Source organism: Lepidochelys kempii, chromosome 25 (assembly GCF_965140285.1).
Source record: "Lepidochelys kempii isolate rLepKem1 chromosome 25, rLepKem1.hap1, whole genome shotgun sequence".
Classification (NCBI taxonomy): Eukaryota; Metazoa; Chordata; order Testudines; family Cheloniidae; genus Lepidochelys; species Lepidochelys kempii.
This window is the reverse complement of record NC_136404.1, coordinates 14,189,461-14,215,584: the sequence shown is the minus strand read 5'-3', so window position 1 is coordinate 14,215,584 and position 26,124 is coordinate 14,189,461. Positions and strand designations below refer to the sequence as shown.

The window sequence follows — 26,124 nt, the reverse complement described above, 5'->3', positions numbered from 1 at the left end:
GACAATAATGGGGGCCATATAAGTACCTTAGCTAGATCACCTGTATGGGAAGTGGTTCCGTTGGGGATGTCTGTGAGCCCAGATCATAAAAGTTTCTCTTCTCTGCCCTTCCTCCTATTCCCTGCAGGGATCCCCTGTGCGGCCAGGGCACAGCTTCCTGCGAGACGGGGCATCACTGGGGATGCTTAGAGAGCTCATGGTGGTGATCCGGATCTGGGGCCTGTTGAAGCCAAGCTGCCTCCCTGTTTACACGGCAACCTCAGATACCCAGGACAGCATGTCCCTACTCTTCAGGCTGTTGACTAAACTCTGGCTGTGCTGTAAGGATTAAAAACTTCCCAGAATTAGAGAGACTCATCCTATCTTGTGCGCAGTGGATGTTCCATATTGTACACAGGAAAAACACTTAGGGATAATGAGGCTCTGGGTAGGTCTGTAGCAATCAGAGGGAGAAAGAGAGGCTACAAGATGAATTGTTTGTTTCCTGAGCTGCCATACTGGGTCGGGGAGGGGGAAACATGCAGGCAACAGCATTTATTGTCCTTTAAGCAAGTAGCATGCTAGAGAAAGTTCTCTCTGTGCTTCGTCTCCCATGCAGGTCGTGACGAAACTCACCCGAGCGAGCCAGACGATACCCTGATTGATGAGTGTTGTCTTCTCCCCAGCCAGTTGCTTATTCCCAATGTAGACTGGTTACCCATCAATAATGGCATTATCAGTAAGCTGCAGAACAAGCAGCTCATAAGGCTGCAGTTCGGGAAGGCCCCTGGACTCATTGGTCACACTGTTTCATCGCAGTTTGATGTCTTTGTCAGGTATGGAAATCTGAAACAAGCAGGTAGTGTGGTTAGAGCAGAGAGGGGACTGAGAATCAGGACTCCCGGATCCTGTTCTCAGCTCTGGAAAGGAGTGTAGTCTAGGGATTACAGTAAAATCGACCAGAAGTCAAAATTGCTATTCCTTTCTTAGGGAGGGGAGTGTTGTCTATTGGTTAGTGTAGGGAACTGAGTTAGGACTCCTGACTCTGCCACAAATTCACTCTGTGACCACAGATGAGTTGCTTTCTCTCTCTGCACCTCAATTTTTCAGTTTCTAAAATGGGTATAGTGTTTTATTGGCACATAGGCTCTAAGGAATCTGAAATGGGAATTCAGAGAATAAAATGTGATGGGAATTAAAAATGCAACACAACCTTACATTGTATCTTTTATCCTGTTAAATCTCACTGTGCTTTGCAGATTGCATGGTCAGGAATCAAGTCAGCCCTCACTAAAATGCAGCCACTTCTGGGGTGGAGCATAGTAGCCATTCTCTGTCAAATTCCATATGTTAGGTTTTAGCAGGGAACTTGGAGGAAAAGATACAGTATTTAGTTGAAACCATGGGGGAATTTAAGTAAGCAGAATATAATTTCTTAAGATGTGGTTTGGCCAGGATATGAGGGTTAAATGCTTCCTGTTTATATAATAGAAATTCACTCGTAGTAAGAAGGCAGCGGTTTGGAAGACTGCGGAATAGTTCATCATAATGGGTAGAAGTGGAACTTTAATCCCTTGAGTGCAGCCCCTTACACTTGGAGAAGGGTTATCACAGTGCCCCATTGGGACATTCCCTCTGGCAGGTGTGTAGTGTCTCAGTTGTCCATAGTTTCATCTTGACCTTGGTTGTCTGGTTCTCAGGCATTCTGTGTAATGAGCCTGCAATCGTGGAAACAGCTTTTACAATTTTTCAGCAGTGTGGTTTTTCTCGCATTTTTCTTCCTATGCAGGGCACCTGGGCAGCCAAAAATTGACCACTTGAGACGGCTTCACTTAGGGGCATATCCAACAGAGGAGTGCAAGTCATGTACCCGGTAAGCTCTGCATGTGTAACTCCTTTAATTCACAGCTGTTTTTATTCAGGGCTTGACAGCTTAAAAGCTGTGCTAGCTTATACACTAATAGATCTGTATTGTTAGCAATTCCATGGTGGTTTTTTCCATGTTAACTACTGTGCACATGACAAAATGTTGCCTTTAATACATGGCTCTTTCTCAGCTTATGTTCATGCCCCCTGATATTGGAAGGAAGCCAAGACAATCATGGTTATGCTGTTCTCTGACCCTTTCCCCCTGGGATCACTAAGATTCCTAAAGTGCTGATCTAGTCTGAAAACTGTGTAAAATGGCACCATTCTTACTCAATACAACGCTCCCCAGGGTTATTAAAAGTTTTACTGTTCTATGTGTGTGTTTACTGCTTGTTATGCCCTGCAAAGGTAGCCTAGCTGTGGGAGAATGAGCTGGAGTATGTCCCGCTTTTCACATTGTCAGCAGAATTGTTAACTACATTCCAACTGCAAGGCCAAGTTTTGCACTCAGTTACATCTGAAGATAATGTCGCTTTAGGTGCAGGATATAAGGACAGCATTGTTGCACAGGCATAACTGAGGGCAGAACTTGGCCTGCAGGTTATAACTGGTGACTATTCATGAATAGGAAAGATCCCTGGGCTGTGTTTGCATGCTTGGAAGCTGGAGATTCTGTGTACCAGGTTTGGAGTGGATGAAAGGGGATGAATACAGAACCGCACAATGCCATTTTTAGAATCACTTTTCAGAATTGGTCTGCATTTGGAGTCCTTCTGAGCTGCACCTTGTGACAGTTTCCCCCCAGGGTGCCACTTGGAACTGGGGTACCACTGAGCCTGCTGGACCCATCAGCCTGGGTTCCCTTAACACTGTACCTCTGTGCAGCCTGCCAAGCCTTCCCTCAAGCTTCAGACTGCACTTTACCAGCACACACCCAGCGGCAGCTTCACACGGATGCTGCGGTCAGCTCTGCGTGGGAAGGCTCAGCTAAGGAACTGCCCAGTACTCAAGTGCACACCGCCCTCTAGAGGGTAAACCCAAAATTATACCATCTTGTGCTGCACAGAAATCTGTACAGCATAAGATCATGAAATTCACCCTCTCCCTCAGTGTGGAGAGGAATATACATGTCTTTCTACCCCACAGTTATGATTTCCACACACTGGTTTAGACAAAACAAAAATAAATGTGTTAGTCTCTAAGGTGCCCCAAGGACTCCTTCTTGTTTTTGCTGATATAGACTAACATGGCCCCCCTCTGAAACCAAAAAGAAGTTTAACTACAAAAGATAATTTTAAGGGATAGCAAACCGATGAAAGCAGATTAACTAGCAAATAAAATAAACCTGCAATCTAAGCTTAATATACTAAAGAAATTGGATGTGTGTAGTAAATTCTCACCCTAAATGTTGTTTTAGGCAGATTGCAGAGATTCTTGAAGGCAAGCTGCACTTACTTGCAGCTTAAAACTCCAGTTATTCCTTTCACAGGCTAGACGGCCTTCTAGCCTGGGTTCAGCCCTTCTCCCCTAGTTCAGTCTTTTGGCTGCTTAGGTGTTTCCAGCAGTCCTCTTTCTTGGGCTGGGAGTCAGTGAAGAACAAACCACGATGATGTCCCTCCCCTCCCTTAAAATAGTTCTAGCATATAGTGGAAACCCTTTGTCTCCCAGTTTGATTCCCACACCTGGTCAGTGGGAAAAACACTAGGGTTATCATGGAGTCCAGTACCAGGTGACTATAGGGCCACTGCAGCCATGACTCGGAGGCTGTTTGCAGGGTTCCCAGAAAGGCTTCCTGGTGGGAGATTAGCATCTTCTAAGACATATTGTTCTCCCTAATGGCCTTTCCCAGCCAGTCATTGAGGGCTTGTCTACACTACCAAGTTGTGTTGACAAAACCTATGTAGACACCCAAAAGTCGACAAAACAAAAATCGCCGAAGGGTGTTCACACTCGCTCCCTCTGTTGACAGATCATGTCCACATTGGGGGCACCATCATCGACAGGGTGAGCAATGCACCATGGGTACGTATCCCACAGTGCAGTGTTGTGGGAAGAAAGAGCTGATCGCTGCGCATCTTGGGATTCTCTCCAAGTTCTCCCACAGCCCCCTCAGCTGCCGAGAGCAGCATCCTGAGTAGCTCTGTGAGCTCTCCATGTCGAGAAATGGCAAAGCAGCCCAGCAGTCTGTCCCCTTGCCCCTGCAGCCTGCTGCTGCCTGCCTAGTGCAGGGCAGACCAGGAGCATGCCAATGATTTGCTCTTTCTTTGTTCCCGAGACAGCACAGCACACAGATACTTCCCGGAGCTTTGAAAGAGGAGGGACGCATGCCTGCAGGGCAGTGGAAATCAAAACACGGAGCAGAGCAATCGGGGCAGGCATTGTGGGATACTGGTGGAAGCCAGTTCTGTGGACAAAACAATCAGCAGTGTCTACACTGGCTCTTTCCCCTCAATAAAGGGAGGGGAAAAGACAAAAGTCTCTCATGGGGTGAAGTTTTTTGTCACCAAAACGGGGTGTTTTTCATGATTAAAAGTCCCATTGTAGTGTGTATGCTCTTGCTGTTTTGTCACCAAAAGGCAGTTTTTGGTGACAAAACTAGGTAGTGTAGACAAGGCCCTAGACTGGTTGCATTCTGCCTAGTGCGTGTTCCTCAGGTATAAACATACTTGTAATAGATGCATAGGCAATATTCCTAGCTTCAGATACGAAAATGATCCATGCATACAAATAGGAGAATCGTATTTAGTAAATCATAACCTTCCCAATGATATGTCACATGACTTATCTTGTCTAAAATACATCATAATTATGCCATAATCATGTATATAACAATATTGCTGTGAAGAATATGAGGTGTAGTGTCACACACCTTTCTCTCACTTCTCTCCTAATAATGAGCCTGGATTATGCAATGACAGTGCAGTGAACGACCAGCCATCTGATCAGATGATTAAATTGGTCTTAAATGTTGGCTTTAATAGAAAGTCACCATACCGGAACTCTGAAACATACCAGATTGTTTTCACAAGGCTGGTGTGTTTGCTGCTTTACATATAAATAGCAGCCAGGGGCCATCATCTTGAAGACAGCTTTGTGTTCCTCTGATATCCCCTCTTCATTGGCAATCATTTCCAACACCTTTTCCATTTTCCTTTGATTCTCCCAAACATCACCTGGAAAGGACAAAAAGCTAATTCCCTCCCATGATTTCTCCATCCCAACCTGATCCATAAAGTCCCTCAGTAGTGCCAGCTTGCATTTCAGATGACCCGTTTTCTGTGTTCGTGTCTCTCTCAGATGTGGCTGCGTAACCATGCTGAAATCACCCAACAAAACCACAGCAGTGAAACAGTGGGAGCAGCGTTGGATCAAAAACTGCCTCTGTGGGGGACTTTGGAGGAGAATGCCACTCAGCTACTCATGAAAGCTCTTGCAGGGGGAAAAGGGAACAATGTGCACTAGGTGGGGAAACAACTTAGAGCAGCCTTCCCATTTTAGAAACCTCTGGGAATTCGGACCAGAGTCAGCCGTCTGAAACCTTAAGAAGAGTACACAATGCTCTTCCTTATCTGGCCATCACAAAGGAACCACTCAGTGCTGCCCAAGAGCAGTTAGATACTCATCCTTCTTTGTTTTGCCTGTATTGATTTTGTTTTCTTTGAGCTCTAAGCTGAAAGGAAAAGATAGAATTATCTTTATCTTTATTTTACCCTTTATAAATCACTTTGATCCTCTAGTGAAAGGCTTTTTATCAGTGTAAAGTATCAATATTTTAATGATTGAGAGCATTTCTCCCTGTTTCAGAGGAACAGAGAAAGTGACAGAAGGACATTACTGCCCTGGGATGATACAAGCAGTAGGGGTGTCCTTGAACTAGCAGCTGTATTGTAAATAACGATTCTCTTAATTTTGTACAAAAAGTTTTGGTAAAATCTCTTTAAATCTTCAGAAAGCTCTTTCCTCTTTTATTAAGTGACTAGATTGCCATGTGTAAGAACCTTCAAAGGGAGAAAATACCAGATACTTCAGGGCTCTTTAATCTAGCAGAGAAAGGCCTAAGGAAAACCCATTGGCTGGCTGTTAAAAGCCAGACAAAGTCAATTAAGAAGTAAGGCATGCATTGTTAACAGTGAGGGTGACTAACCATTGAAGCAAACTCTCAAGGAGCCTCCATCTGTTAATGGCTTCACATCAAGACTGGATGCTATTTTGGAACATGCTTTAGTCAAACACAAGTTGCTGGGCTCAATACAGGAGGTTAGTGGGCGAAATTCTTAGCCTGCATATGTTCTAGAGGAGGTCAGACTAGATCTAATCATAGGAGATTAGGATTGGAAGAGACCTCAGGAGGTCATCCAGTCCAACCCCCTGCTCAAAGCAGGACCAACACCAACTAAATCACCCCAGCCAGGGCTTTGTCAAGCTGGGCCTTAAAAACCTCTAAGGATGGAGATTCCACCATCTCCCTAGGGAACCCATTCCAGTGCTTCATCACCCTCCTTGTGAAATAGTGTTTCCTAATATCCAACCTAGACCTCCCCCACTGGCAACTTAAGACCATGGCTCCTTGTTCTGTCATCTGCCACCACTGGGAACAGCCAAGCTCCCTCCTCTTTGGAACCGCCCTCAGGTAGTTGAAGGATGCTATCAAATCCGCCCTCATTCTTCTCTTCTGCAGACTAAACAAGCCCAGTTCCCTCAGCCTCTCCTCATAAGTCATGTGCCTCAGCCCCCTGATAATTTTCGTTGCCCTCTGCTGGACTCTCTCCAATTTGTCCACATCCCTCCTGGAGTGGGGGGCCCAAAACTGGACGCAATACTCCAGATGTGGCCTTACCAGTGCCAAATAGAGGGGAATAATCACTTCCCTCAATCTGCTGGCAATGCTCCTACTAATGAAGCCCAATATGCCATTAGCCTTCTTGGCAACAAGGGCACACTGCTGACTCATATCCAGCTTCTCATCCACTGTAATCCCCAGGTCCTTTTCTGCAGAACTGCTGCTTAGCCAGTGAATCCCCAGCCTGTGGCGGTGCCTGGGATTCTTCGGTCCTAAGTGCGGGACTCTGCACTTGTCCTTGCTGAACCTCATTAGATTTCTTTGGCCCAATCCTCCAATTTGTCTAGGTCACTCTGGACCCTATCCCTACCCTCCAGCATATCTACCTCTCTCCCCAGCTTAGTGTCATCCGCGAACTTGCTGAGGGTGCAATCCATCCCATCATCCAGATCATTAATAAAGATGTTGAACAAAACCGGCCCCAGGACTGACCCCTGGGGCACTCCGCTTGATACCGGCTGCCAGCTAGACATCGAGCTGTTGATCGCTACCCGTTGAGCCCGACAATCTATCCAGTTTTCTATCCACCTTATAGTCCATTCATCTAATCCATATTTTTTTAACTTGCTGGCAAGAATACTGTGGGAGACCATATCCAAAGCTTTGCTAAAGTCAAGATATATCCCCTCCACTGCTTCCCCCATATCCACAGAGCCAGTTATCTCATCACAGAAGGCAATTAGGTTGGTCAGTCATGACTTGCCCTTGGTGAAACTATGTTGACTGTCCCTGATCACCTTCCTCTCCTCCAAGTGCTTCAAAATGGTTTCCTTGAGGACCTGCTCCATGATTTTTCCAGGGACTGAGGTGAGGCTGACTGGTCTGTAGTTCCCCAGCTTCTCCTTCCCTTTTTTTAAAGATGGGCAATTGTCCGGGACCTCCCCCAATCGCCACAAGTTTTCAAAGATAATGGCCAATGGCTCTGCAATCACATCAGCCAGCTCCCTCACCACCCTTGAATGCATTAGATCTGGACCCATGGATCTCTTCTGGTTTTAAAATCTATGAATGATTTGTATTACAGTAGCTACAAACAGCCCCAATAGTCTAGAAATAAGGACTGTGCAAACCCTTAGTAGAGTGGTGCCCAAACTTTTGAGGATCATGCCCCCGCCCTTACCCCTGTCTGTGCCCCCCCCAGAGCCAGGTCTGGTGGGGGATGACAATGCAGACAGGGTAAAGGGGGTGAGGCTGGGGACGGGAGCAGAGCGGCAACTGGGCCTGTGGCCAGGTGTGGCTCTGCTCCCAGCCCCACCCCCAGCTGAGAATGGAGCCGTGGCCAGCAGCCAAAGCTGGGGACATGTCTGGGGGTGGGACCAGAGCAGAGCTGGGGAAGGGGCTGGGTGGCACTCCCTCTCCGCTCCCTATAGGGGCTGGCCCAGGCCCCGCTGTATCCCTACTAGACATTTATGCACACCCCTCTAGGAGGTACACCCCACAGTTTGGGGACCTTTGCCTTAGTAGAAAGACAGGCCCTGCCTTAAAGAGCTTAAAGTCTAGGTCACCACAAGCCATGCCATGTCGATGAAACAAACGTTAATTTCATTTACTCTCTCAGCAGCAGTCGTGTGGAACTACATGGCTGTGGTGTTTTAAAAATTCTATTGCTGTGGAAACAATTTAGACAGCATAATAACCTGACATTAGTGCTGCAGAAACAAATATCTAATGCACATGCGGTTCTCCTCGTGCATGAATGGGAAAAGCCATGTTAATTTCAGCCCCATTAGGAAAGAGGGCTTAAATCAGGAGCAAAATTAGAAAGAAAATAACCTGGCAGATGCTTGAAAACAACATTTATTAGACACTGAAAAGGAAAACTGATTATATTTGATCTCCCCTCCCACCCTCCACCTTTGTACATTAGCTGCCCCAATCACACTTCTTTTGAAGGACATGTTCAATGTTATCTTAATGTGAGGAGCAGGGGCAGGCTGGAGCAACAAGCGCAAGTACTGTACTTGATTGTGTTCCCCTACCATTTCCTTGTGGACACTCAATCTCCAACAAGTGCAAATTAATTACATCTGTTTTGTGGCATCAATTACACACAATTGCCCTGGGGTTTTCATCATTTAGATGCCTGGCTGATAAGAGTTCATTCATGTGTTCCCTCGGCTATGGGGGGTTTGTTTATAGTTTTAGTTTTATGGATGGGGTTAGTAGAAGTCTGAAAAGAGCTTTTAACCACAAAGAGGTCTGAGGGGTTTTTTGGCTACTGTAGTAGGAAATGTGCTTCTATTTTCAGCTCCAAACGTAGTCGGTGGCCCTGTTCATGCAACTGGCTGAGCTCCCAGTGCGCGCTCCGAAGGGTCTGCTTAGGTGTGTCCCTTTGCAGGATCCTGGGGGACTTTGTGACTGAGGGACTATGAAATCAGGATTTGTATTCGAATCGAATGAATTGGTTAACTTTCAAGTTAGAACGTATGTAAGATCTCATACAAATTGTAGAGCAGCAGGCCTGTCCGGATATAGGGCCTGGTTCTCAGCCACCCTCAGGTGCTTTTACACCACTTTGACAGTGTAAAGGGGACTTCAAGGGAGTGAAAATGGCCTGGTGAGAATCTGCTGCTGAGCAGCCACCATGGAGCAAGACTGATGTATGGGTGTGATGAGTGTATGGTCAAAGAGCACTGGGCTATTCTCTGCTTCCGGGGGGCCACGGGCAACCGGATGTACGTCTGATCGGCTTGACTCAGGTCTTGAGTCTCCATAGAAACCAGCATCTTCCCCTCTGAAATGCTAAGATCTATCCAAACAAACCTGCCCCGCCAGCTCCTGTTGATTTAAGAACGAGATTGGAGAGCAGAAGGCAACAGTCAGTTGTCCAGCTCCCAAGTCTCCAGCAGTCTGATGCAGAAAAGCTTCTGTGGTGTCCACTTGAATCCACGCGCCGATGGTTGGTGGAGAGAGAGCATGGCTCCTCCCTGCTGCAGAGAGTCTGATGGGCACCAACAGCCAAACTTCGTAGATAGAGACTGGGGTGGATCCAGCCCCCTTGTTCATAACGATTGCTGAAGACGATGATCATGCAGGAGGAAAACAGTGTCGAAGGCCTGAATTTCAGAACTGCTGAGCACCCACAGCTCGGGCAGCAGCAGTTGCTCAGTACCTCTAAAAATTCGGTCCCTGTGCCTTTAAATTGCTGGTTACTGGTCTCGTTCCATGACCAGGTGTACGAATGGCAACAACCACCATCCCAGCTGGCCCTGCTTGTTTGAACCATTTATAGTAGGGGCCTTGGCATTCCCAGTAGAGAGATCAAGGCATCAGTGGGTCATGAGGCCTGATCTGGCCTCTGCACTCTAAAGAGGGTTTCTCCGCAGCAAGGGGTGAGGCAGCAGACTGGCTGGGATAGTTCATACTGCCATGCTGCTGCTCTATGGAGATCTGCAAGGCTTGGCAGTGGTGCTGGAACACTTTTTATAGTGAGGGTGCTGAAAGCCAGTGGTCCCCAAACTTTTTACTTCGCACTCCCCTGTACCCCTATCTGCACCTCCTCTCCCCAGAGCTGAGGCCAGGATCGAGCCATGGCTCCAGGAGGGCAGGGGGGATGCAGACAAAGGTAAGGGGGCTGAGGCTGGGACCACAGCTGGGGCTGGGAGCAGAGCCCCGGGCGTGGGGCCGGCAGCACAAGAACCCTGGGCATGGGCCAGGACCCTGCACAAAACCTGGGAGTGCTGCAGCACCCCTCGCGTCCCTAGTTCCCGTGCCTATAAAACTCAGGTCCCCAGGGTTCCCCATCAGGTACAAAAAGAAATCTTTAATGTGATTACAGCATGTGCTGCTCCATCAACCAAACTGTTGCAGCAGCCGTGTCAGGGCATGGAGCTGAGCCTGCCCATCCGGCCCAGTTACAGAGAGAAGGGATGAAAGTTGGTTTTGAACAGAAATAAAAATGAGGCAGCGGCTCATTTAACAAGGAAAAGGGGGGCTGGGGTGGTAGATCCCACGAACCGGCTGACTTCTAGAGCAGGGCTGTGGCTCATCAGTACTGAAAATGAGGGATCCCAACACCGTGCTCGGTCCCTGAGTGTGTCTCAGCTGCGACATGTTGCCCTTGCTGAGAGTCACACTTTCAGGGGCACTGGAGGTGTCCTGGGTGAATCACTCCCACCTGCTCGCAGCAAAAGGCAGACGCCTGTTTGTACCCACCGGGGAAAACTCTTCCCTTGGAAACAAGCACCAGTCAAAAAAATCTTTATAATCTTTTATTAAAGGTACAGTACTGAAAAAGAAGAGAAAAGAGTTAGAACGTTGGAAATATACAGTATTAAGTAAGGCTTTTATTTTAACACTATTGCTTATTCCCTTTCCCTGTAGCTGTGGAGAGTTTTTATGAGGAACCCTCCCCTTGTGTCAGTCTTTAAGGCAGTATTAACTATCCTCTGTTGGGGAGAAGGGAAAAAGTTAGTCGGGAATGGCTGGAGCTGCTGCTGTTTAAAGTCCTACCCCGCTTCCTTTAAGAGACACACACACGATAGAGAAGAGAAAAGAAAATGCGACTTCGGAGTGATGCTGATGCTTAGTTGTAACCTCGCTGGCAGGATTTGAGAGCAGCACAGCAGCATCTGTCACCCAGAGGGCTGGCAAACTCATACCGGTGCTGGGCTGTGTAGGGCTTTGCTTTTAGCTGCCTCCCTGGTCAGTGCTGCAAAAGAGACAAAACTTGGGCAACTGCTCCAGACTCTGATTAAACAGAAGGAGAAGCAAAAAAGAAGAAATAAGGTGGGAGAAAGAGGGGGATGTTGGCGGGAGCCCACATCTCACATTAGAGGTGCTGTTCAGGACTTAGCCAAAGTCAGAGACAGGGGTGAGGTCGTTGGTTCCCCCTCTCCGTCCCAGTCCGGTCAGGACATCTCTCAGGATGGTGAAGGCCCAACAGCACCACGGTGGAGATGGCGGGGGAGGGTGGGCAGGCTTGATAACAGAACTCCCTCTTTTCCATCCATCTGGTGCCATGATTTTCCCCAAAGTCTCTTTTTTAAAGCACCCCCATAAAGGGCCATGGCTCCTTCTTTTGTCCACCAATTAGCCCATGTAATTACTGGGGTTACCCTGTACCCCAGGCCCCTAGGGTACCACAGCTCAGAAGCAAGCGCCGTAAGTGCTTCAGTCGCTAGGCCTTGTAGGCGCTAGCCCTGGTGGGTCCCAATAACCACTCACACATCCAGCTTAGGGGAAGGTTTTTACAAGGCTTGGTGGGAAAGGTCGTAAGCACCCTAAGCTTACAGAGGTTAAACCAGTTACCGTGAAACATTTGTCTCTGTCATGGCCCTCCCCTGGGCAAAAAAGGATGGCAGGAGTAAGAGCATAGTTACTTTCATGTCTTCATCTCTGCAGCACCGCGGTTGGCTGTTCTCACTTCTCTTTGAAGCAATCAGAGTCTTTCCACCAACTCAGCCCTCCCACAAGCTCACAAGGAATAACCAGCAGCCAGGGTTTAATCCACTGGTGTTGCAGTGATATAATCAAATGTCTGGTGGAGGATGATCTCCTGCACATTTCTGTCAGGCTATAATTACCCGCTTATTGTGGCTCTTATGCATAGCTGAGTTAATCTGATCAGGGTTTTATGTTCTCACCCTCCCAAAGTCATTCAGCGTCTCTAAATTGTCTTGTAAGGAGCCAGATGATGTTTCTCGGTTTGCATGCCGGAGATGCAGATAGGATGTTCCTGGGATCAAAGCCGTTTCTAGTGCAAACCATCAATGGCAGGAAGATGGTAATACCTCGCTCTAATATAGCGATTGTCATCCATAGCTCTCAAAGGGATATGGCCAAGGTCACCTAGTGTCAGAACTAGAAATACAATCGGGGTTCTCCTAGATTGTGCCCTGGCCACTAGACCACGCTCTCTCTCTCCTACTCTGGGGCAAGAGAAGAACATCCACAGATATCACCTTGATTCGGCCCATGGTGGTCAAGAGTGTCCACATAGGGTAGGAATTCCATTCCTTTTCTGGTTTCAGAGTAGCAGCCGTGTTAGTCTGTATTCGCAAAAAGAAAAGGAGGATTTGTGGCACCTTAGAGACTAACCAATTTATTTGAGCGTGAGCTTTCGTGAGCTACAGCACATTTTGTCCCACCCCTCTACCACCCTCTCCAATCTTACTCCTCCGCATCTATAATTTGTATTGTAGCAGTGCCCAGAGGGCCTAGCCGAGGAGGCCTCCCATTACACAGGTGCTATCCATACACATAGCAAGAAGTAGGGGCAGTGGGGTGGGATTCAAGAGATGTGCGTCCAGTTTCCAGCGGTGTCACAGTCGCCCTGCACGACCCTGGTCAAGTCATTTCATCTCTCTGCGCCTCAGTTTCTCTTCTGAAAAATGGGGATAATAATCTTTTTGTCTGACCTCTCTAGTTCGGTTGTCAGCTCTTTGGGGCAGGGACCATCTCTCACTGTGTGTCTCTGCAGTGCTTGGTACCACAGGCCCTCATCTCAGTTGAGGCTTCTAGGTGCCACTGTGATAGCCAACAGAGCAATTCTTATGTCAGAGCAATGATCCATCTGGGCCAGTAGCCATCACTGACAGTTGGCTAGCTGCTTCAGGGGAAGGCACAAGAAACCAGGTAATAGGCAGCTATGGGCGCCCTTCAGTGGAGACAAAGTGGTTGAGTGTGTGGGGTGTTGGCCAGAGAATCAGGTGACGTGTCCTTATGTTGGGCAGGTCTCTGCCTCTGTTTCCGCACCTAGCCTTTCTCTGTTTGGATTGTAAGCTCATGTGGACAGGAGCTGTCTATATGTACAGTACCTAGCGCAATGGGTACGAGCACTGCCTCTGCTCCTGTAAGACCAATGATAAATGTACCGCACCTTGCCTTTCTTGTGCTAAGCATTTGTCCCCGTTAGATGAAAGATCTCACGAGCAATTTGAAATGGAGGGTGGAAAATTAGCTGTGGTTTAGTATCTTTGAGTTAATCAGAAGTTGTCTTTCTATCCAGGAATCTGCCTCTCCAAAATGGTTGTTAATAGACTCGAGGCAGGAGTGCTGTGATACCAAGATTATCCCACTTCCTTCCCACATCCAGTTAAACTGCGAGACTATACTGGTTATTTCCCTTATCAGCAATTTGCACATTCTGCTGAAAAAAAGAAACGACAACAACAAATGTCTCAGCTCTTGATCTTATCTCTGAGCTGCCTTACAAGGTGCCAAGATGCAAAATGTTTCAGTCTCGCTGCTGCACCATCACCTCCCCTTCTTACAAATGTCAGAGGAGAAACTATGACAGATGATTAGCCCCAGGAAGGGGATGTTTCAACACGCTCTGCTGGTGGGGGTGCTACCGTTCAGGTTGGCCTTGTGGTGAATGTTCTGGGTTCAATTTCTGGCTGTGCCTCTGATTTATGTATGACTATTGTCAAGTCACTTAATCTTGCTGTGCTTTGGTTCCCTGCCTGTGAAATGAGGATAGCAACACATCTTTTGAGATTGCAAGCTCTGTGGGACAGGGACTGTCTCTCCCTGTGTGTCTGTGCAGCACCTCGGACAATGGAATGCTGATCTGGGCTGAGGCCTCTGGGTGTTCCTGTTATACACGTTAATAAGAATTCCTTGCAGACGCTCCTAGCTGAAGGTGACCTTTCTGGGTAATATACTTTACTCACTTCTGATTAGCCACCAGCAAGAGCTCTATTGCATATATGCAGCCTTTTCCTTTGATCCTTAAATTACTTGTCATCTGGTCTGAGCTCAGTGAGGAGCAGAGATGCGAGGTCTTTGTAGGTGCCATTGAAAAAAGAGCTGGATCTTGGCCTTAAATGTGAACTATGCATCCCAGTGCATGACAGGTAAACCTGACCTGTTTTGCTAGCATCCAGAGGCATGGGGCATGGATGATTTAATTTGCTGAGTGCCTCTGAATTATGTACCTGGTCCTTCCAGGCAGGAGATCTGTGCTGGGTGAGGCATGCTGACTCCAAACTTCTGTACTGAGCTCTGTAGCTTTGCATCAGATAAATAGATGGTGGTGATCAATCTAAGTACCTGGACAGAGTGATGCCTTGACAGCATTTCCTAAGCAGATCTTTCATTGATTGAGGTGGTTTTTTGTAAAGTAGCTGTTGACAGCAAAAGAAGCTCTCACAGCCTATGCACTTTTGAGCTGACATAGACATTTCTTGCATTAAGGTGGAAGATAAATTATAACCATTGTCTACAGCCAAGCTCTGTGATACAACCGCATTTGCTCCAACCCCTCAGACAGAGAAAAACACCTACAAGATCTCTATCAAGCGTTCTTACAACTACAATACCCACCTGCTGAAATGAAGAAACAGATTGACAGAGCCAGAAGAGTACCCAGAAGTTACCTACTACAGGACAGGCCCAATAAAGAAAATAACAGAACACCACTAGCCATCACCTTCAGCCCCCAACTAAAACCTCTCCGATGCATCATCAAGGATCTACAACCTATCCTGAAGGACGACCCATCACTCTCACAAATCATAGAATCATAGAATATCAGGGTTGGAAGGGACCTCAGGAGGTCTAGTCCAACCCCCTGCTCAAAGCAGGACCAATCCCCCAATTAAATCATCCCAGCCAGGGCTTTGTCAAGCCTGACCTTAAAAACTTCTAAGGAAGGAGATTCTACCACCTCCCTAGGTAACGCATTCCAGTGTTTCACCACCCTCCTAGTGAAAAAGTTTTTCCTAATATCCAACCTAAACCTTCCCCACTGCAACTTGAGACCATTACTCCTCGTTCTGTCCTCTTCTACCACTGAGAATAGTCTAGAACATCCTCTCTGGAACCACCTCTCAGGTAGTTGAAAGCAGCTATCAAATCCCCTCTCATTCTTCTCTTCTGCAGACTAAACAATCCCAGTTCCCTCAGCCTCTCCTCATAAGTCATGTGTTCCAGACCCCTAATCATTTTTGTTGCCCTTCGCTGGACTCTCTCCAATTTATCCACATCCTTCTTGAAGTGTGGGGCCCAAAACTGGACACAGTACTCCAGATGAGGCCTCACCAATGTCGAATAGAGGGGAATGATCACGTCCCTCGATCTGCTCTCTATGCCCCTACTTATACATCCCAAAATGCCATTGGCCTTCTTGGCAACAAGGACACACTGCTGACTCCTATCCAGCTTCTCGTCCACTGTCACCCCTAGGTCCTTTTCCGCAGAACTGCTGCCTAGCCATTCGGTCCCTAGTCTGTAGCTGTGCATTGGGTTCTTCCGTCCTAAGTGCAGGACCCTGCACTTATCCTTATTGAAGCTCATCAGATTTCTTTTGGCCCAATCCTCCAATTTGTCTAGGTCCCTCTGTATCCTATCCCTGCCCTCCAGCGTATCAACCACTCCTCCCAGTTTAATATCATCCGCAAATTTGCTGAGAGTGCAATCCACACCATCCTCCAGATCATTGATGAAGATATTGAACAAAACCGGCCCCAGGACCAACCCCTGGGGCACTCCACTTGACACCGACTGCCAACTAGACATGGAGCCATTGATCACTACCCGTTGAGCCCGACAGTCTAGCCAACTTTCTACCCACCTTATAGTGCATTCATCCAGCCCATACTTCTTTAACTTGCTGACAAGAATACTGTGGGAGACCATGTCAAAAGCTTTGCTAAAGTCAAGAAACAATACATCCACTGCTTTCCCTTCATCCACAGAACCAGTAATCTCATCATAGAAGGCGATTAGATTAGTCAGGCATGACCTTCCCTTGGTGAATCCATGCTGACTGTTCCTGATCACTTTCCTCTCATGTAAGTGCTTCAGGATTGATTCCTTGAGGACCTGCTCCATGATTTTTCCAGGGACTGAGGTGAGGCTGACTGGCCTGTAGTTCCCAGGATCCTCCTCCTTCCCTTTTTTAAAGATTGGCACTATATTAGCCTTTTTCCAGTCATCCGGGACTTTCCCCGTTCGCCACGAGTTTTCAAAGATAATGGCCAATGGCTCTGCAATCACAGCCGCCAATTCCTTTAGCACTCTCGGATGCAACTCGTCCAGCCCCATGGATTTGTGCACGTCCAGCTTTTCTAAATAGTCCCTAACCACCTCTTTCTCCACAGAGGGCTGGCCATCTACTCCCCATGTTGTGATGCCCAGCGCAGCAGTCTGGGAGCTGACCTTGTTAGTGAAGACAGAGGCAAAAAAAGCATTGAGCACATTAGCTTTTTCCACATCCTCTGTCACTAGGTTGCCTCCCTCATTCAGTAAGGGGCCCACACTTTCCTTGGCTTTCTTCTTGTTGCCAACATACCTGAAGAAACCCTTCTTGTTACTCTTGACATCTCTTGCTAGCTGCAGCTCTAGGTGCGATTTGGCCCCCCTGATACTCACCAGCAACCACACACCACACAACAGAACCACTAACCCAGGAACCTATCCTTGCAACAAAGCCCGTTGCGAACTGTGTCCACATATCTATTCAGGGGACACCATCACAGGGCCTAATCACATCAGCCACACTATCAGAGGCTCATTCACCTGCACATCTACCAGTGTGATATATGCCATCATGTGCCAGCAGTGCCCCTCTGCCATGCACATTGGTCAAACTTGACAGTCTCTACATAAAAGAATAAATGGACACAAATCAGACGTCAAGAATTATAACATTCAAAAACCAGTCGGAGAACACTTCAATCTCTTTGGTCACTCGAGTACAGACCTAAAAGTGTCAATTCTTCAACAAAAAAACTTCAAAAACAGACTACAACAAGAGACTGCTGAATTGAAATTAATTTGCAAACTGGATACAATTAATTTAGGCTTGAATAAAGACTGGGAGTGGATGTGTCATTACACAAAGTAAAACTATTTCCCGTTGTTTATTTCCCCCCTACTGTTCCTCACACATTCTTGTCAACTGCTGGAAATGGCCCACCTTGATTATCACTACAAAAGGTCCTCCCCCCCCCACCCCAGCTCTCTCTTGCTGGTAATGGCTCACCTTACCTGATCACTCTTGTTACAGTCTGTAACAAACCATTGTTTCATGTTCTCTGTGTATATAAAATCTCCCTACTTTATTTTCCACTGCATGCATCTGATGAAGTGAGCTGTAGCTCACGAAGGCTCATGCTCAAATAAATTTGTTCATCTCTAAGGTGCCACAAGTACTCCTGTTCTTTTTGTGGATACAGACTAACACGGCTGTTACTCTGAAACCCCTCTAACAAGATTCAGTGATGTGTGTGGACCAGGGACACCTGAAACTGACTAACCCAGGTATGACCTGAGCTGGTACGCAGCCCTGAGGGTCTTGTGCATGTGTGCTGGCAGATGGGAGGAGGTTACATGATGGATCCTAAAATGGTACTTTGTTGCTTTGAGCTCCCGTCCCACCACTCCGAATACTCTGAACTAAATAATCTACCTGGGCAGAGTAATGATGATCCTCCTCTACAGCTGTAATAGCCTGAGTTGAATTTGCCCCAGACATTGGATTAACTCCTCTCTCTTCATGAATCCATGGGATCTTTAAGGAACACAAGTAGAATCAGGGGCTCAGTTTTGCACCTCCATCAGCACAGCGCCCTCTACAGCACTGGGGCAGATACAAGAACACCAACCTTTGCCACCACTTTTCCCTTGAGGACTTCCAGTCAAATATAGGCCTGACTCAACTCTGCTTAGCTCTGAGGCAGGGCTGACGGGGAGGAGGAGAGGGGAGGAAGAGGGGGTAGTTGTACCAGGGCCCTAAGCATCTGTAACAGGAGTGAAATGGAAGGGGATCCCACTGAACATGATACATTAGGGCAGTGGTTCCCAAACTGGGGTTCGCAAAATGTTACAGGGGGTTCTCGGGGGGAAAATTCCCTAATGGTGGACAGAGCTGTCCCTAGGGACCCCGGGCAGCACGGGGCCAGCAGCCCAGAGCCCCCGGACTTCCAAGAGCTAAGCAGATCAAAGCAAGCATATCTATCCCACTGAGGAGATTTAAACTTCAAGACTCCTTATAAGAAATGGAAAGGGAGGTGGATATTTTTTGCTGTTTTTAAAATTAAATAGGCAGCTAGTATTGTTTTAAAAATTATTATGAAGAACAAGTTTAAGCTTTGTTGTAACGTGCGTTGTTTGCCTGGACTGCTCAAGCCTGAATGTTTGTGTAGGAGGAACTCTCTGAGTTGGCTTCTTAAATACCTTTATGCTGTTTCACATCTGATACTCCTTGATGAAACATAGGAGCCTTGTCTTCTAACAGGCTTATTCAAAGTGATACAAGCTACAAAAGTGAGATCTTGGAAGAGTGTTGCTGTTTTCATAATGTAATAAAAATAGTGTCATGATAAATAATTAATAATAAATAGTGTATAATAAGCATGTCATAAAAACAAATTTTATATTTCCAAGATCACTGCTTTTATAATTTATCCTCAGGTAAAGGAGAAAATCCCTGGAAATATTCATTTTTAGGAGGGGGTTCAAGAGACTTGACATTTTAGTGAAAGGGGTTCACAGGTTGTTAAAGTTTGGGAACCACTGCATTAGGGCCTGCTCAGAGGAGATCACAGTCTAAGACAAGGTGGCTTCAGATCTGTGGTTGCTCAATGGCAGCTATCCCCACCCCAAGCGTTAAAGCTTTGGCATTCGCTTCCTCTTGTCTACCCGAATGGAGGCTGAGGCCTAGCCAACTGCTCCGCCTTCATCCGAGAGCCTCTTTCTACTCTGCTGCGGTCCAGCACAGGAACTGCCTGCTGCTCCCCCCAAGCTTGACTAGAGATGACCGCGATAGAGAGCCTGTGTTGTGTGCACCCACGTACGTAAACATGACAGACACATGATGGCTGAAGTGGGATGACATTCCTCTTTCATGACCAAAGGGGGACTTCAAAAGCCAAAGCCAGTGGGGACTAGAAAGAGGTTTTTTTTGCTCTCCCCTAGCTTTTCTCTTGATCTCAGTGCATGGGAGCTCATAAGAAAAACTACAGAACTACTTCCCCTGGGTTCTTATCTCAGCCTCACAAATTCACTACCCTCAGAACATCAGGGCACAGAACTTGCACCAATAGGCACAGGTACCGGCCCCCCTCAGCTGAGCTAAAGGAGAATCCCCATCATATGCATACACTATAGGGCATATGACACACAGCTTAGGTGCTCTGATCCCAAGCAGTATGTACAGTGTCCTGGATTCAGTTAGCACACACATCTACTGGAAGGGGGTGGAAAGGAGGTATTCCCAATCTGCAGACGGAATATTTGCAAATAAATCCTCTCTGGGAAAGGAGAAAGGAAGGTAGGAGAGGGACAAATTTCTGCTGAGCAGGTTTCGCACAAACACCAGGTATGAAGCAGATTTATTAGGATCAGACAGAAAGCATTTTTCACACTGAAAAACAAAAGGCTTCATAGTATCAAAATAGCAGCAGGATATTGTTATTTATTATGTGCATTTCGGGTAGGGCCTGGGAGCTTCCAAAATGAATCAGGGCTTCTTAGTGCCAGGTGTTGTACAAACACAGAGATGGTCCCTGCCCCCAAGAACTTACAAGTTATATAGGACAAGAAACAGCAGGTGGGTGGAACCAAACTATGGACAAAGGAAATGAGATGCTGAGTTTGCATGGGCCAAATAAAGGCGAGAAGTATCAGGAGCCCTTCCTAGCCATTGTAACAGGGGTCAGGCAATGGCCAGTTTGGGTAACATCAATGGGCAGGCTGAGATTGGGAAAGTGGGGTATGGACACACAATCATCCTCTGGAGTTGTCACGGGGTACTGAACACCTGACCTCTAGTGCTAAAGACAGTGTCTACTGCTTGAGCTAAAGGAGTAATCCTGCTAGCTGTAATAGGCTCTTATCCCCAGTGGTGCAGCCGCTAACTCACACTGATCACTGTCACCACTGAATTAAACAGAGAACAAATGATTACTCTCCCAGACTGATTATCTAGATGTAAAAATCTCTTCCCCATTTAATCCTTTCACTGCCTTTAGGACAGGCCTGGGTCCCCAGCAGTATTATCTTGTGCACCATCAGAGCCCACCAGATCCAGCTGGGGTGAGCCCCTGCTGTCCTGTTCAGCAGTAAAGTGGTTAAAGCAAGCACATACTCAGCTTGTGTTTTTCTTAATAGAGTCAGGTGTGGGTGGGGTTCTTAGCAGCCCTTGGGGGAGCAGGATGAGGGAGCCATTCCTGGTGGGGATGCTGGGGCAGGATTCACAGAAGGGAAATGTTGCTGGCCAGGAAGGATGGGGGTTAAGCAGCCCCCCGCCGGATCCTCTAACGGGCCGACTTGATGACTTTGTTGATCCACGGCAGGTATCTGGAGATCTTGGTATAAACCGTTGGGGTCTTGCCGCATTCCTTGCTGCCGAAGGAGACCACGCCTTCAGCCACACCGTCGCAAACCAGCGGCCCGCCCGAGTCGCCCTGCAGACGTGACACATGAGAGCCAGGCCGCATGTTAACAGCACAGGAACCACGGAAGCCTGATCTCTCTCCTGTCTCAGGGCAACTACCTAAGGTACTTCTATGGCCCCATTGTCACAGTATCTGAGCATCTCTGACTCAGATCTCTGACTCAACCCTCTCTGCCCCTCTGCGAGGTAGGGCAGTGCTATTGTCCCCAGGTTACAGAGGAGGAACTGAGGCCCCGAGAGAGCAAGGCCCAGATCTTCAAAGGCAGTTAGGCACCTAAATCCTCTGGGAGTCAGGTGTCTAAACCCCTTTGATCTGCACCTAAGTGACTTGACCATGGGCATACAGGAAGCCTGCAAAGGAGAAGTTCCAAGCTAGCACCCTAACCTCTAGGTCCCCCACTTCTCGCTGCATCACCCCTTGAACTCAGTGGGCCTACCTGCATCTCACGCAGTCACTTTCACCAGGGCAAAGAGGGGGTGAAAGGCTGACAAATCAGACTAGCAGCGTTTTACGCTCGCTGAAGGAAGCCTGCAGTCCAATGAGCCTGACAGCCGAATCTGGATCTTAATGACTAATGTGGGAATTACCACACTGGATCAGACCAGAGCTCTAGGATCTGTCCTCCTACAGTGCCAGCTGTTTATAGGTTTAAGAAGCTGTGAAAACCCCAGGAGTAGGCTGTTATGAGATAATGGGTCCCCAGGCAGCCTTTCTTCCTGACCTCTTATAGTTCGCAGTTGGATCATCCCCTGAAACATGCAAATTTATATCCCTTCACCCCTGACCCCAAATCCCTATTATCATAACGCCAGATATTCCTATTATCCACAGAAATGTCCAGTTCCTTTATGAAACCTGCTATGCTCTTGAGGCTATCATGTGGCAATGTGTTCCACAAGCAGATCACCTACTGTCTACCTGTAGCCCAGCCTGGTCTGGTCTAAAACACTCAGGAAATGGACTGCTGATTGCATTACAGTAAGGGGCCAATCAGTTACCTGGGAAGAAATTCCTCAGGGTTTCTGGGATAACTGTGTCTCTGGTAACTGTGTCTCTGAAGCCTGTCTGCTACTCATCAGGCCTCTCCTCAGTGAGCAAGAGAAAAGAAGGTACCTGGCAGGCATTGTGCTCCTTGTTCCCAGCACAGATCATATTCCTGGTGATTTTCCGCTTGTGGACTGATGCGCAAGAGTCCCTAGGAACCAGGGTGACGTTCACCTCCCGCAGATTCGTGCTGCGCTTCCCGCCATCCCTGATGTGTCCCCAGCCCGCAGTGCTGCAGGCAGCCGTGCTGGGGATCTCCCTGTCCTGCTGTGGGAGTTTCACTGGTTGGACTTCTTTATTGTAGGGAACAGGGTTGTTCAGCTGCAGACAGTGGGAGAAAGAAATTAACAGAGCACACGTCCTCATTCAGTTGCTTAGCACAGGACCTAATGCCCTTTTTGTTTGTCAGTCAACGCTCAAGGGATAGAAGGGCTTAGGATGACCAGATATCCCGATTTTATAGGGACAGTCCCGATTTTTGGGTCTTTTTCCTATATCGGCTCCTATTTACCCCCCACCCCATCCCGATTTTTCACATTTGCTGTCCGGTCACCCTAGAAGGACTCTGGGAAGCATCTTAGCCTGTCTGCTAAAGGGCCTGTGATGGCCTAACGTTTTGGGTTTGGTGGAGAGACCATAGACTCAGATTTCAGTGCAGTTTGGGCCTTTGGCTGGAAATACACATTTCAGCCACCTCTGCTTTAAATACACAGTGGCTGCCTTTGGTGGAGCCCGGTGCCCTCTAGAGGGAATGTCAGACATTTTTATCCGTTGGAAAATAGAGCCAAGATTTTAAAAACCTTGGGAGTCCAAATCCCTCTATTTCAGAGAATAAATAAGAGAATTGGACACCCAGCAGCACCCAGGGACTTTAGTGCGTTTGAGAATCAGGCCAGGTGCCTAAACATGGATTTAATTTCAGCCTCTATTTCCTCTCCCACCTTTTGCGTGTTTAGACTGTGTGGGCTTCCAGCAGGGTCTGTCTCTTAATCTCTGTCTGTTCAGAGCCTAGCACAGCGGCTCTCAGTTCAGATCCCAAGGTACTGATGTAACACAATCTAAAACATAATCTCCCATTTTTTAAAACTTCGGTCCCACCTGGCAGTAAGAACCATAAAACCAAAAGCTTTTGTAGCCTGGATTGTCAGCGAATCTGGTTTTTTTTATGATGTATTTGTGTGTTTCTTAGCTTGAAATTATATCTCCTCCCTTTCATAGGTAGCCTATCAAATGCAGGTTGTGAAGCAGAGTTGCAAAGCGATATCTGACAAAGAGCATGCTGTCAGTGACACCAGAGCACCCTGAGACTGAAAAGGTACATGCAAGTGGGACATATACAGCAGGGCAGATGTTGAGCCCCCTTGTCCTCATTCCCAGCGTCAGAAATACCATGTCTGCAAAGAACCGATTAAATGATTTGCACGAGCCACTTTGAACAAGGGTGACGTTCACCTCCCACAGACTTGGGAGGGCAGTCAAATGACCTAGAGACCATGGTCCTGGTTCGTCCTTGGCTTGCAACTCACTCAGTCATTTACACCAGTGCAAAGAGCTACAATTCGGTAGCACTTTGCGTGGGTGCTGATGCGTGCAGCAGGTGCAGGGCAGTGGAGAATCCAGCCCTGGAGATGTTAAGTAGCCAGGCAAATTGTCCCATTGAGCAATTCCAGGGGAGCAAATTATCCCATTGGGCAATTCCAGTCTCTCAGGTCATCATTTTTGCTACATGCTCCTCTGTCCATGGAGTGTAAACTCGTCAGCCCTGGAATATTAGCCATTGCCAAAGAACTAGGATATCCCAGCAGCAGGAGAAGCCTGGCTTCAAATAAACCTCAATTACTATCACACAGGCTTTGCTTTCTCTCTCTCTCTCTCTCTCTCTCTCTGTCAAGCTGGTGATGTGGATTTGGAGTGATCCCTACACTCCCCAGCTTTCAGCCCTTGTGTTTAACTGTGATGATGACCCCAGGCTCCCTGGAATCGGGTGAGAACTGGGAGGAGGCACTTACTTGGACCAGCATAATGTCATTTTCCCAGGTGGTCGGGTTGTAATGAGGGTGTGGGCGAAACCGTGCGATGTCCCATATGTGGTTGGATGAGTCGCTCAGCAGCTCAACCCCCAGCACAATCAGGACTCGAAAGTTTCTGTGAAAAGCAACATTCCCGTGAACAGAGAGCCATCAGTGGCAACCCAGAACCCTGTGCACTGTCCTTGAGCCAGGCAGCGTGGTTCTGTGGCTAAAGCAGAGGGGCCCCGAAACAGAACACCAGGGTTCTCAGCCTATCTGCTCCTGGCCAGCTGGGTGAGCCCTTCAGTAAGTCACTTTTCCTCCCTGTACCTTAGTTTCCTCATTTGAGAAGCTATGACTGAATAGTGCAGTGTAAGAGCACGGGGAGAGAGACACCTGCTAGACAGCTAAGAATCCTGGATGTGCAGTGTGTGGAGGAAGAGGGGACACACTGGGGCTAGTTCTTCCTTTATATGCAGCCCATGGTGCAGGGTGAGTTTACGCCTACAGTGCCCAAGGAGCCTATTTCCCAAGAACCTTCAGCTGAACAATCAAGGCACCCACCTGGCACTCCTGCAATGGGCTGCAGTCATCACCCACTCTGGCTGGATCAGGAACCCATCACACAGGATTTCCTTATAATCGTTTTCCAGGATGGCCATGTAGGGCCTGGAGTGATTCACCACTTTGCGTCCCCCGAGGATCAGAGCATCCTGCTTGCCTGTGAAGGGGAGAAAACAGAATTTGTCTGCTGTCACCTGGCAGAGCGGAGAGAGAATGGACGTCAGGATTCGCACTGTCCACTGATCTGAACATCTCCACGCTGCTTCGGGACAGCGGCTGGGCCAGCCGAGTGGCGAGAAGGTCAAGTTCAACCCCAGCAAAGTGGCACAACCCAGGGCAAAATTTGACCTGCATGTAAAATCGTGAGGGTGTCTGCCATTCCGGCCAGCCATGTGGACCTGGCTAAGGAGAGTCCAGCTTTCACCAGGGTCTAGAAACCAAAGCCGTGGAGATGGGTGGGGTGAGAGATAGAAAGAGACCTGCGCCCAACAGCTAAGGAGTCGAATGCAGGGAAACCTGGAGGGAGCAGAAGATTGTGCCCCCAGTGTCGCAGGGAGCATACACGTCTCTACCGCTTTGCGTGGCCCCTGTGATCTCCTCTAAGGGCAGAAGACATGATGTCGGAAACAGCTCCCCCACATACACCCACTGCCTCTCGGCCATAGCCCATGTTAAAAGAGTGGCTGGATCAGGCTTTCAGCACCTGGTTTGGATCTCACTGCAGCAGTCACCAAAGCCTGTGCAGTGCCAGGTGAGGGAGTGAGCTGTGCGGGGTTGCGTTGACACAACTCCATGACTAGTGCAGATCCCGCCAGAGAAACAAGAGCGGGCCCAGGTGTGCGATTCACTTACCTGCATGGCTGGAACACACCAGCAGCAGCCCCAGCAGGACAATGCAGGATCCCTCCATCTCCTGTGTCCTCGAAGCGTGACTGGGCTGAAATAACAACGCGGCCGGGCTCTTATGCCTTTGAAGGGAGCAGCAAATTGCTTGGATCAGCATGAAGGTGCTTTCACTGCAAAACGGAAACCACAGAGCCACAGAGAGTAGAACCGTGCACAGAGGAGATGCAAGAGAAGGCGGGATGAGGCCAAGTCTAACAGCAGAGTCCGTGCTCCATTGTGCTCATCGCCTGTCCCCGCTTCAAGGACTTGGGAAAACAGAGCCCCCATGGTGCATTCCCCTTGGGAATGAGTTTGCAGGGTCTCAGCTCACTTCCTTATGTACAAGTAAAGCCAGGGCAGATGCCAGGGCCTGATCATCTTCCTGCATGTTTGGGCAGGAAGGGGAGCAGAGGTGGAGAGCAGGACGTCTGTTGTGTAGTGTGGAATTGGGTGGTCTCCCTTTAAGTAATTTGTGAGCCCTTGAGTGGTGCTCACTGGGTTCTAGGTTTTAGAATCCAGCCAGAGCAACAGTACGTGTGTGCATGTAACAAGGCCCTATATGTTGGATGTTGTTAGTAACATGGTTATT

General features: G+C 48.0%; 2 protein-coding genes across 3 annotated transcripts in view; one reads left to right on the top strand and one right to left on the bottom strand.

Annotated features, from left to right (window-relative positions):
- MED16 (mediator complex subunit 16) overlaps positions 1–21,016 on the top strand; it is a 30,563-nt gene extending 9,547 nt beyond the window's left edge. The window contains exons 12-16 of one of the 2 annotated variants that reach the window (XM_073323698.2): positions 128–320; positions 599–815; positions 1,769–1,852; positions 5,146–5,310; positions 20,932–21,016. In XM_073323698.2, coding sequence (XP_073179799.1) covers positions 128–320; positions 599–815; positions 1,769–1,852; positions 5,146–5,272 — 621 coding nt within the window. In that variant the 3' untranslated portion in view covers positions 5,273–5,310; positions 20,932–21,016. Of the gene's footprint in view, positions 1–127; positions 321–598; positions 816–1,470; positions 1,622–1,768; positions 1,853–5,145; positions 5,311–20,931 lie in introns of those variants that run through there. The other variant, XR_012156150.2, reaches the window with a different exon arrangement.
- Positions 19,955–25,653, bottom strand: LOC140903047 (mast cell protease 1A). Its single transcript, XM_073323704.1, has 5 exons — positions 25,503–25,653; positions 24,651–24,807; positions 24,087–24,222; positions 22,147–22,398; positions 19,955–21,042 (listed from the first exon to the last, which is right to left on the bottom strand). Exons 1-5 carry the CDS (start codon positions 25,651–25,653, stop codon positions 20,893–20,895), a joined length of 846 nt encoding a protein of 281 aa, XP_073179805.1. The 3' UTR covers positions 19,955–20,892.
- Positions 25,654–26,124: the final 471 nt, after the last annotated feature.

Excerpts from the sequence above, each read along its gene's own strand:
- LOC140903047 (XM_073323704.1), bottom strand. The coding sequence starts at position 25,653 with ATGCTGATCCAAGCAATTTGCTGCTCCCTTCAAAGGCATAAGAGCCCG. Across the intron at positions 24,223-24,650 it reads GCCCATTGCAGGAGTGCCAG|AAACTTTCGAGTCCTGATTG; the intron begins GTGGGTGCCTTG and ends TGCTTTTCACAG. Across the intron at positions 21,043-22,146 it reads AGGAGCACAATGCCTGCCAG|GGCGACTCGGGCGGGCCGCT; the intron begins GTACCTTCTTTT and ends TCACGTCTGCAG.